We start from the raw sequence: 11,612 nt of genomic DNA, 5'->3' as shown, positions 1-11,612 counted from the left end.
CTGGGTCTTCCTCCTCCTGACCCCTCATTATTTGGTCAGGAGAGGAACTCCCCCAAGATCCTAAAAAAACAAAAAAAAGGGGGGGGGGAGGTTTTCAAGTTGAATTCCTTCGAGTTGGAGGGTCTAGGAGGTAAGTTGACTCTAATTCTCTCTTATTTCTAAGCTCTTTTGTTAGATTTATGGCTCAAATGGAGCTTTATTAGCCTCAAACTAGATCTAGATCTACATAGTGTGGATTAGCCATTTGAGACACCATTTCCCTCAAACTTTTGGATGAAGTTGTGCTATTTTAGTAGGAGAACAAGATTATATAATCATTTGGACTCAATCTTTAGTTTTTAGCCTCATTCTTAAGAAAATAATGCCCAAGATCTATGGAGGAGAGAGAAGAAGATTTATTTTTTTCCTATTTTTCAAAGATGCATGTTAGTTTTTTTCCAATATTTAGTGGTAATATAATATGTTGAGTTTTGATTGTTTGTACTTAGTAGTAGTTACATCAAAAAAAATTCAACACATATGCATATATATAAGTATATATTTATATCAATTTAGGGCACTGTTGATTATTTTTATTTTCATGTATTTACATTAAAACTCGATTGTTTTAATGCATTTAATTTATTTGTTGTTGTTTAGAGATGGAAAGGACATGGATGTACAAGGCAAAAAGGACGGAACCCCATTTACGCAGAGAGCTTAATAAATTTATCAAAGTTGCACATAACCATGCAAGAAATGAGGACACAATGGATACATTGTCCATGCAAAGTATGCAAGAATTTGAGAGTGTTCAACAACCCAACCACAATCAGATTGCATATGATGGTGAGTGGATTTGTTAAGGACTACATGATCTGGAAGAAACATAGGGAGACGGATGCTCCCCCTCCGGCGAATAATCCACCGGATGAAATGATACTAGACGAGAAGTTTGACAGAATGTTTTATGCTTATATTGGTGATGGCGAAGGTGTTGATGATGGTGTTGGTGGATTCCATGGTGATGATGTTGACGACGGTCCCATTGATGGTGATAGCAGTCATCATGCACGAAGTGATCAACCCAAGGGGAACATTTTATGATAAACACAGCGAATTAGCAACCGAGACTAAATATCTTGGTCTTCGTGAGTGGAAAAACAAGAAGCACCGTGCCTCCTCTAGTAGCGTTGGTAAATAGGAGAAAAACATGCATTCAAGATACAATTTTAATAATGTACTATATTAGTTATATATGCTTTGTAATGATACATGTGTCTGGTTAATCACTATATTTAATTTTGCGTTTGTATTTATTTATATTTATGAAACGTTCCACGTCGATCAATAGGACATTCGATTGTGAACTAGCTCAATAGAATAATATAGTTCACACTCGATTGCGAACTAACTCGATAGAACAATATAGTGCATATTTTAAATCGCTGCAATTTTTTGTGGGATCCAAAAGCATTTACAGGGCCGGTCGACACCCTGATCCGCCCTTGGAAACCAATTTTCAGGGGCAGCCCACCCCCCAAACCGCACCTAGAAATAAATTATCAGAGGCGGTTTGGGGGGTGGACCGCCCCTGAAAATTGGTTTTCAGGGGCGGATCAAGGTGTCGCCCGGCCCTGTAAATACATTTTCAGGGCCGGGTAACGCACCCGCCCCTGCAAAGGTCTATTTTTAGCAGCGGTGAATAGGGGCGGCTGCGACGTCCGCCCCTACAAATAGGATTTTAACCGCCCCTACAAATCTTTTTTGTAGTAGTGCGAGTGGCCGCATCCCAGGCGGTACGTCTCCCATATCCGGTCGCGAACCAACTAGCACTGGGGGTAGAGCCGAAGAGAGCCCTGTCGCAGCCTTCTTCCTTGCGCCCGTGCGGACTTCCGGCGACGCGCTTGGACGGCTGCGAGGGCACGAGAGGAAGAAGTGTGGGGGAGGGCTAGCGGCAGCTGGGATTCCACCCGAGCCGCCCCAGGAGGGCAAGTCGGGGGAGGGAAGGCGATGCGTGTTCCCGAGTGGGTTGTCTCCTGCAAACATCGTCCGGATCTAAACCACCTATACTAACTTAGGCTGAATTTGGATCCATAGGTTATTTTTTAGCCCACCCCAAATAGCCCTAAATAGCCCAAGGGAAGCAAAACATGAGGGTTATTTCTGGACTATTTGCAGATAGTCCACCCCAAAAACTATTCTCTCCATGGGATGCTATTTGGGGCTATTTCATATGGGGCTTGCTGTTTCTCTCACTTTCTCTCCTGAAAAAGTGGCAGCCCAATGATTGGAAAAATATTTATGAGTCAAATAGCCTTTAGATCCAAACACCTCAAGGGCTATTTCATTGAATAGTTATTTTTAACTAAATTTTAGCCCTCAAAATAACTCTTAGCTATTTCTCCAAACAGAGTCTAAGTATATGTACAACAACCACCTTAGAGAACTCCAACTCACCTACTTTTGGCTCCCTATTCCACCCATATGAGAGTATCTCTTCCTGTTTCTCTCTCCTATTTCAAAATAAACTCCAACAGATCTCTCGTGCTAATTCCTATATCTCCAACTCTCTCATCCTTTATTCATATGAAGTAACTACTACGAGAATTATTTTGAATTACCATTTTATTTTGGCATAATTTATTTCCAATGGCTATATTTGGGATCACAGAAAAATTGCAAAACATTGCATAAATCAATTGCTTTGTTCGCTAAGCAAGAAAATGGGACTCTGTCCCCACTAGCAGGCGGCCTCGCGACCCTGGTCTTCTCCACGACCTCCCTCCCGGACTCAGATTCGGTAACATCGCCACAGCATGTCGCCAACAAACATTGGAGTTATCTGGAGCGTTGAAAATGAATCGGACGCTCTGCTGCGCCGGCCCACCCATACGCCTCCGTTTTGACCTGCCCCTCCGTTTTCATCCGGCCGCAGCATCCTGTTAGGCCTGCTGCCCCGCGCTCGCGCCCAAATCCGACCGCGCTCGCGCCCAAATTGGCTGCTCCCGCCGCCCTAGCTCGCCCCAGCCCAATCCCGCAGGGACTCCCGCCGCCCCGCGCTCGCCCCAGTCCGCGGACGTCCCAATCCCGCACGGAGACGCCGGGCCGCCGCGACCGGAGTTCGGTGGCCAGCTGCCGGGGCAGGCGAGCGGACGCCGCGCGAGGCAGGACCGCGTGGGCGCCGCGTGAGGCAGGCGAGCGGGCGGGGGCCGCGCCGCTGCCCTGAGTCCGGTCAACAAGCTCGGCGGCCCGGACAGTGAGTGCTCTGCTTTTCTTTCCGTCCTGCTTCAGTTCCTCAGATAAGTTTACTGATGAAGCCTGCTAGACGTGAAGGCGACGGCTTCAACCATCCAATGCAATCTGCTAGTATGATTCTGCTTTTACAGAACATGTAGGCATGCATTGTTCTGGCCGAATTCTGCTCGGCTTGGCTGCTGACCGGAACAGAAGCGACGCCCAGTCGGTGCTCAGATTGATGGGCATGAAAGGCCTCACTCTGAAAAGCCACCTTCAGGTTTGAACTCGACTTCCTCGCTGATTTAGCATGCCTAGACACTTGTACTAACAGATTGTGACATTGATACTGATGTGCATAGAAATATAGACTGGGAAGACAGGAAAAGAAAAGCACAGGGCCGGAACTTGCCAACGGTAGTGGTATGAACCTTGCACTTCCTTCCTTTTTTCTATGAACCAAATCAATCTCAATCAGTTTGCCCAAGTGAATCAATTTGCCAACTCTCACAATGCCAACTCACAATCAGTTTACAGAATCAATTTGCCCAACTCTCAATCAGATTACACTGCCAACTCTACTTCCAATTAAGAGTATGCTTCCCAGATCAGTTTACACTGCCTGCAGATCACCACGCGGCTCGACGGCCTCCGGCGGTGCATTCCAGTGCCGGCGGCCCCCCTCTCAACAGCCTCCTCTAGGTGACACCAGCCCGCCGCCACCCGCGCGAGCCGCCGCGAGGGCAGACCCGGTGGCCGGCCGCTCCTCTGCTCGCGGCGGCAGGGCCACGGCGGCCACCTCCAGCGCCGGCGTCCTAGCGGCGGATTCCAGCGCTGGCAGCCCCGGCGGACTGCCGCGACGCCGCCCCCCAGTCCGTCGGCGTCGTCACCGGCGGCGGCCCCGCCGGCCTCCCGCGGCGACGACCCCGGCGGAGTCCCGCGCCAGCAGCCCCAGCCTTCCATAGCAACAGCCACGGCGGAGTCCCGCGGCGGCGCCGACTCCCCTCCCAGCGGCTGCGGCGGGCGGCTGCGGGGGGCGGAGGAACGGCGGGCGGACGCGCTCTGGGCGAACGTCCTTGGCGGCGTAGTTGAAAACGGGACGATGAGAAGGCTTGCGACGGGATGAAAACGGAGGGGCGGGCTCAAAACGGAAGTGCTTGGGCGGACCGGCGCAGCGGAGCGTCCGATTCATTTTTAGTGCTCCAGATGGCTCCAATGTTTCATGGTGACATGCTGTGGCGATGTTACCGAATCTGAATCCCCTCGAGCTGCCGCCCCTGCCCCCGGTCCCGCGAGCCCCAGCAGCCGCTCCTCCCTGTGCCCCGCGAGCACCGCCGGCCGCTGACCGCGCAGCAGCTCAGCCTGCGTCCCGCGAGCACCGTGAGCCCCGGCAGCCGCCCCTTCCTATACCCCGCGAGCTTTGGGCCTGCGTCCCGCGAGCTCCGCCGGCCACTTGACGCCCCGACCGCGCAGGAATGGCGTCCGTGCCAGGCTGCCAGCGCTGGAAGGGGCGGCCGCGACTCCGATGAGAGCCCGGAGCGGGGGCTTCTAGATGTAAGAGTCTGGAGGTCAAGGATGAGAGCATCTCCAACAGATAAAAAGCTTCTCAAACTGCCAAACTTTCCAACAGACTCTTTAAAACTAGATTCTCTATTGCTGCAGTGCCAGTGGACCCCACTTGTCATACACTCCTATCTTATCTTCTTCCTTTCTCCACCGCGAGCCACATCTCCGCTGCCCCAAGCCCTCTTCGCCGCCGCCGCGTGCCCTCTCGAGCTCCGCTCCGCCGCCGCGCGCCACTTCCGCCGGCCCCAGCGGCACCTGTGCCTCCTCCGCCGCACGCGTCTTCTTTCGCCCGCCGCCGCGTGCCACCTCCGCCCGCCCAAGCGCCACCCACACCTCCTCCGCCACGCGCTTCTCCACGCGCCGCCGCGTGTGTCCTCCTCCGACCGCAGCCATTTGCCCTCTGCGGTGGGCTCTCCCACCCGCCACGATGGGGCTTGCCGGCCGCCGCGCCGCGCCGTCTTCCCCCTGCGCTGCCGCCTTCCTCGTCCTCTACCGTGCGGCGGCTCGAGCGACGCAACTGCCGGCGGTGTTGAGATCTCGTCGTGCGGTGTTATTGGACGGAGCGTGGGAGGGCACGAGATGGCGGGAGCCGGGAGCAGCGCTGCCAAGGGAGATGGCGAAGCGGCTTCATTCGTGAAATTTACCGAAGGAGCGGGCGCCGATAGCGACTCGGATGGCGAGAGGGTGCCGATGGCGACTCTGTTGGAAGTTGTTTTTTGCAAGTTTTTTGTTTTTTTAGCTATCCCATCCAAGATAGAGAAGCTGTTGTACTTGCTCTGAGAGCTCTCTCTTGTCCTTAGGCCATTCTCAACCTATAGCGTGTAATAAAGAAAAAAAAGAGTAAAAAACTGCTCATAAACATTATCTCTTCAATACATAATTTTTATGATAAATGAAGAAAATAAATCACATCCAATCATATCTCTTCTCTCTCCTTGCATCACCCAATCACTCTTCTTCTTTTCTTGATTCTTGTATAGACATATGGTGTCTTGCATGACCATGTCTATCTTTTTTTTATTAATTCACTTGTCATGTCACTACATTGCTTATGTGGCATTCTCATTAATGCTATGGAAACCATCCTAATAGGAAGACTGGGACTGATCTTGGGCCTCCTCCAATAATGGACGATGTCGCCGGCTGGAAGAATATTTTATTCAATCAATAGTGCAAAAAGGCTCTCGCTAGCGAGAACTTAGTCGCCTGTCTTCTGTGCATTCCTCTCTTATATGCACGCTTCCCGGAGTTGTATCTGCACCGATTTCTCATACCTCTTTCCTCCACGTCCACCGACGATTTCACCACTCTTTTGGAGGTCTTAGGAAGCGGATGAGAGGTGGGTTAGAACGATTTTTTTATTTCTCTCTCCTAAATATAGGATAGGAGGTCGAGTAGGAGGTGGGTTAAAATTGCTCTTAATCCCGGTTCTCCATCCTTTCCGACACCATCTCGACGGCAGGAACGGAAGAAATTAGTGCCAGACGGCAGACACCTTTTGTTCGCATGCTCAACTGCAGTTGGGCAAACGAGTTCGAGAGAGGTGTCCTGAAGCGTATCCATGGTAGGCAAGCCGCCAGCCAATGCCCGCCAGCATTCCGGCCTACATAGTAGCCTTGGGAAGCATGACGAGATGGGGGGCGGGCGCGCGCCAGCAGCCAAAGTAGCAAACGATTTCCGACAAAGTATATATTTCTTTTTTTAATCATCCGAGCATGTATATGTAACGTAAGTATCCGAGCAGTTTTCTGAATTTTTTTATTTTTAACCTTTTTTTTAATAATATTTTAAGTTTAATCCGTATTGGTTTTTATTTGCAGGGCGTAACCCGTTTGGTCGCGCCATCCCGCATGGCGCGACAGATAGTCTCTGTCGCGCTAGTGCATGTGGCGCGACAGTGTGGCCACGCTGGCGGCCCGAGCCAGCGCAGCGCCGCGACGGCGATGACGTGGCCCTTCCTGTCGCGCCACATGCACTGGCGCGACAGAGGCTGTCGCGCCATGCAGGCTGGCGCGACAAGATCAATGTCCTGGGCCGCCGGTCCCTTCTCCCCCACCCTCCCTTTCCTTCCCTCGCTCCACCCCGAGCACAGCGCGTCCAGGGTCATCGCCGGCCGCCGCCACCCCCCCAGATCCCCCCTCAAAATCGATTTTTTTTAGGGGAAAAAGTACGGGGAATCGTTTCCCACTCTTCCCCGAAGGTATTGCCCCTAATATCTCATCGTTTAACCGTGTGCATTAGTAGTTATTGGTGGTTATTTTGATTAGGGTTAGGTTCTTTATATGAGAAATGGTGGTACTGTTGATAGTTTTATCATGATTAGGATTTTAGATGATACTTAGATGGTAATCTGCTCTTGATTTGGACGTGAGGTAGTACGTGCATGCATCGATTAATATGATTTCTAGGATTGAGTGGTGATGATGTTAATATGAGTTACATGTAATTTTATTCCATAGTTTTAGGAATGTACATATTATATTTTGAGCGCTGGTATATTGTGCTTAATTAGTATATACTTTGTTTCCATAATTATTTTGTTTTTGTTTCCATAAGTTATTTTTATTTCACATGGCAATTGAATTTATGTATCTGCAGTGCACATGGCAATGAGTGATGCCCGGTACAAGCTTCTTGGTGGTGGACAGTACCCATCCGAGTGTGATGAGGATGCCCCAGTCCCTCCTGCTCTTCAAGTTCCATTCTGTCGTTGTGAACCGGGCAATCAGCTGGCAGAGGTGAAGCAATCGAGGCATCCCAAGACGGCCGGTAGAGCATTCTACATATGCAAGTGGAATGATTCATTGAATCCTTGCCATTGCCTTTTCTTTCAGTGGATCGATGGTCCGGATAAGTTCGATCCTAGAATTCGGCTGTTCCCTTATTATCGGTCAGAGTCGTGGGCGTACAATGAGTTTAGACGATGGGTCCCTCCCCCACCAAATCCACCACCTATGACAGAGGAAGAGAAGCAAGAAGCTGCTATATATCGTGTGAACAATCCTCCCAAATGTCATTGCGGTGTTCGTGCCAAACTTCAAAGGCCTAATATTGGTGTCCCTCCAAAGTTCACTCCCTTTTTTAGATGCTCGCTAAAGACTAGAGTAAGTGTAATATAGCGTAGCATTGATTCTTTAATTTTGCAGGAGTAAATGCTCGCTAATGTTATGTGTCATGCAGGATGGATGGCCGGCATGTGACTTCAATGAGTATATTTATGGTCCTAGATCTCACTGGCCGATAGAAGAGGAAGTGCGAGAATTTGAGAGTGGGAAGAAGCCATGGCCATGTACAACTACTCCTAGTCTTCGATGCAAGCGTGGTATTCTGGCCACAAAAGGCGTAGTTCCTTCTGAGCTTGGCTACAGATATTACTGTGGCAATAGCTACGAAGAGTATTGGGTTCATATATTAACCACAAAGTTGAAACTCCTTATGATTCTGTCATTGTGCTAGTATTTGGTATATTAACATTTATGAATGTTTGGCTGTCAATAATTTTTCAGGAGGGAAGGACATGTGATTGGGAGTGGTTCGAAGGCCGGTATGAGCTAATGTTGCAATTGGGTAGAACAAAAGAGCCTTGGAAATCTCGAGACACTTTAAATAGAAAACTGAAGATAAGGAAGGATTACCAAGTTACTTTGTCCCTTGAGTCATTTCTGTTAGGGCCTGTACTAGAAGACCTATGGCGTGAGTATGGAAAGAAGGTAGCAGAAAAGGCAACTCTTGAGGATTGCATTGTTTATTGGAGGAGGAACCGAAGCAAGTACCCACGGCCCCTCACAGATAGGGAACTTTTGGCAAAGTATGAGAAGGAGAAGGAGGAGGAGATGGAGAGGCAGAGGTTAAGGGAGGAAAGAGCAAAGAAAGGTTTTACTATTGATCCGGAAGCTAAATACCGAAAGGGTTCTTGGGAAGAATATTTTCAGAAATTGGAGGCTAACAAGAGGATGGAAGAAATGGAAAAGATAGAGGATTTAGCTCAGGAGGCTCAGATGGAGGCAATGCAGGCCCTAGTTGCCGATCTGCCACACAAGGTGCCCAACGTTGAGAACGATGTGTCATCCGCGAGCATGGAGGTTTTGGGTGTTAGAGCTACTCAAATGGAGGCAATGAAGGCACTTGCAGGAGGGTTACCTGCCCGGGCTCACCCGTCTGACAGGAAATGAAAAGCAGTGGACACACCTGTAGTCGATAACCAAGGGAATAGTGCAGTGCAGGACAAAGGGAAGAGTGCTTCTGAGCATGACCACGTTCCTGATGATGGAGATGATGATGAGTGGTGGTCAATGAATGCAGATGAAGTAGAAGTCATAGTGTCCCAAATTGAGGTAAGACAGGGGAAAGCTGTAGTCCAAGATGATGGAGATGATGATGATGATGGTTGGGGAGAGCTTTTGATTGAAGGCGACTCTGATTAGCTTGTTTTATTTATAATTGTGTGGACTCTATATATGACTGGACTATGTGTGTGACAGACTTTTTTTATTGCTGGACTATTTATGTGCTTTACCTATTCATGTGATTATCGTATGTGTATGAGACTTTATTTGTAGTTTCGAACATTGTATGGTTATGAAATTAGGAATTTATTTAGTTTGTATCGTGTGCAATTTAATGATGGGTCATCTCCATTATTGAACAACTATTTTAGATTACAGTCGCAACTGCAGATGCAAAAATTGTTGTGGCATGACCCGCGTGTAAACTTAACAATTGCGCACCGTAATCTTATAAATATTTTTTTTTGAAAATGAATGGCAAAGCATTGAATTAGAAAGTGGAAATATTTTAGATCTTTTGAATATTGAGTTCTTTTTATACGTATATCTTCTGTTCAAATTTGAAAATTTTTGCAAGAGAAATAGAAAATAGCATTGAATTGTGTTAGCTGTGTATGAAAGTTATAGATTTTAGAATTTGGAGCAACATTTGTTCAAGACTGCTCTATTGCGAATTTGTTGGTTCGAAGTTTTGAGCGACGTCCATGCTCAATGTTTTTCAATTAGAATATGTTTCGGTGTCCGAATCATAGGTGCAAAAGATGTCGATAAGCATTTGAAATCTTGTTGTAAAATAGCATGTAGCGAGAGGGAGCAGCAAGCCAGAGCAGCAAGGTTGTTGGCTGGCCGAATTCTATGCTTGTCGCACCATTCCGGGTGGCGCGACAAAGGTACTCTGTCGTGCCATTGGGAGTGGCGCGACCAAAGGGAGCTGCCACACCACCAAGTGAAAAAATGCAGTCCTTACTGGGCTTGGGCACACAATGGCTCACATATCAGACATATCGCTCAAATATCACATATATTCAATTTTATTCAAACACCTCACATATTACACATATCGCTCAAATATCACATATATCACACAAATGTCTCAAATATCACATATATCACCAAACAAGTCCACAAATCACACATATAGTACACAGATATCATCACAACTCCATAAATCAAACTCTGTAGCATGCAAACCGATACTCTAGATGTACATGCATACAGATCAGGCAACATAAATCCATCTCACAAGACCTTTCTAGCAATTACATCGATATAAGATCCGGCAAAGCATCTTGCTGGCTACCGCGTCCTTGGCTTCCTCCTTCCAGCTGGCTACCGTGACCACTACTTTCTCCTTCCCTTGGAGTATTGCCATAGTAGTTGATGGTGACGACGGGGTTGTCGTGGTTGGTGCTGGAGAAGCAGCTGACATGGGTTGCACAGTTGCTACAGTGCAGATACCCACCTAACCAGCTAATCATCTTGGACAACTTCTTCCGTAATGTCATAGGATTTGGTGAGAACTTTGATATTTGAATGGCTCCACCAAAGCAAACACAGACAAATTTCACGTGCAGATCTGGGTTTGCTGATGTTGTTGTAGGCCGCATACCAGAATAACTGAGTGGTCAGACAAGGATAACTGAGTCCCAAGAACAAAATAACTGAGTTGGGAGAATAACTGGCACAAATTAATTATTGGAGTTGTGTATAATGGAACTGCATGACAGTTTTAAAAGAAATGGAACTGCATGACAGTTTCTTACGAACTAATCAGTAAAGCTAATAGATGGCTTTGGTAACACCAATCTAGATGAACTACAAAAACAATTCTTTACGGTGCCTAGTATCTATGAGTGAAAGTGATGAGGACATCCCTCCCAACGATACACCCATGCCTACTACGCAGCAAGGACCAATGACAAGAGCTCGTGCACGAGAGCTAAATTATCAGGTAAACTCGTTCCTCGCTGTCCATAAACCATCATCCATGAATTGGGTACTACTAAATTCTTGTGATGCTTTTCTTATTCTTAGGAACTTGGAACATGAACCAGATTGGAGGGAGAGCAAACACGACAAGAAAGCGAGTGTGGATGATCAGATCGGACCATACCAGTTCGGACCTCCAGGAAGGGATAACTTCGGAAGGCCATAACTCTTAGCTCCGAATATTGTTTGAAGCCCATGAGTAATTGTTGGAAAGCTCCTGAAGTTTACTTTCAGATGGATCCAACCTCAAGATGAAATTCCAAAGGAGCTAAGCAGAATCGCCAAAATGACGTTCAGTCTTCCAGTCTTGGGCTGAAGCCCTTGTATCTAGTTCAGCCCACTAGGGGCCCATTTTAAGTTAGGGTTTACACCCCCCACGCCTCTTGGCTGCTCCCCCACCTATATAAACCACCAGCAGCCACCATTTGAGACCTGGGTTTTGTTTGGTTGTAAGTTAGCTACTGCTACTTCCTTGTAAACGCGTGTGTCGATTAGACCACCCGATTTGCTTGATTCAGAACCCCAACTTCGTGTGTATCAGATTTATCCTTTGGG

At 47.9% G+C, this 11,612-nt stretch overlaps 1 protein-coding gene and 1 long non-coding RNA gene across 3 annotated transcripts; both read left to right on the top strand.

Moving 5' to 3' along the window:
* Nucleotides 1-2,900: 2,900 nt before the first annotated feature.
* On the top strand, nucleotides 2,901-5,017 carry LOC120648645. Its single transcript, XR_005665022.1, has 3 exons — nucleotides 2,901-3,496; nucleotides 3,579-3,639; nucleotides 3,845-5,017. It is a non-coding gene; the product is annotated as an uncharacterized LOC120648645 (long non-coding RNA).
* Nucleotides 5,018-7,389: 2,372 nt separating this feature from the next.
* LOC120651056 lies at nucleotides 7,390-9,275 on the top strand. Of its 2 annotated transcripts, XM_039928399.1 has the most exons (3): nucleotides 7,390-7,520; nucleotides 7,617-7,886; nucleotides 7,963-9,275. In XM_039928399.1, the coding sequence occupies exons 1-3, from the start codon at nucleotides 7,392-7,394 to the stop codon at nucleotides 8,236-8,238; spliced, it is 675 nt and encodes a 224-aa protein (XP_039784333.1). In that variant the 5' UTR covers nucleotides 7,390-7,391; the 3' UTR covers nucleotides 8,239-9,275. The 2 variants fall into 2 exon arrangements, with proteins under 2 accessions (XP_039784333.1, XP_039784332.1); XM_039928398.1 differs by having other exon boundaries at nucleotides 7,390-7,886.
* The last annotated feature ends 2,337 nt before the right edge of the window (nucleotides 9,276-11,612 follow it).

The sequence above is a fragment of the Panicum virgatum genome, chromosome 9K (genome assembly GCF_016808335.1).
Source record: "Panicum virgatum strain AP13 chromosome 9K, P.virgatum_v5, whole genome shotgun sequence".
NCBI classification, from domain to species: domain Eukaryota; kingdom Viridiplantae; phylum Streptophyta; class Magnoliopsida; order Poales; family Poaceae; genus Panicum; species Panicum virgatum.
Note: the sequence above shows the minus strand (reverse complement) of the source record. Positions and strands in the feature narration are given on the sequence as shown.

Excerpts from the sequence above, each read along its gene's own strand:
- LOC120651056 (XM_039928398.1), top strand. The coding sequence starts at position 7,392 with ATGAGTGATGCCCGGTACAAGCTTCTTGGTGGTGGACAGTACCCATCC. Across the intron at positions 7,887-7,962 it reads GATGCTCGCTAAAGACTAGA|GATGGATGGCCGGCATGTGA; the intron begins GTAAGTGTAATA and ends TGTGTCATGCAG.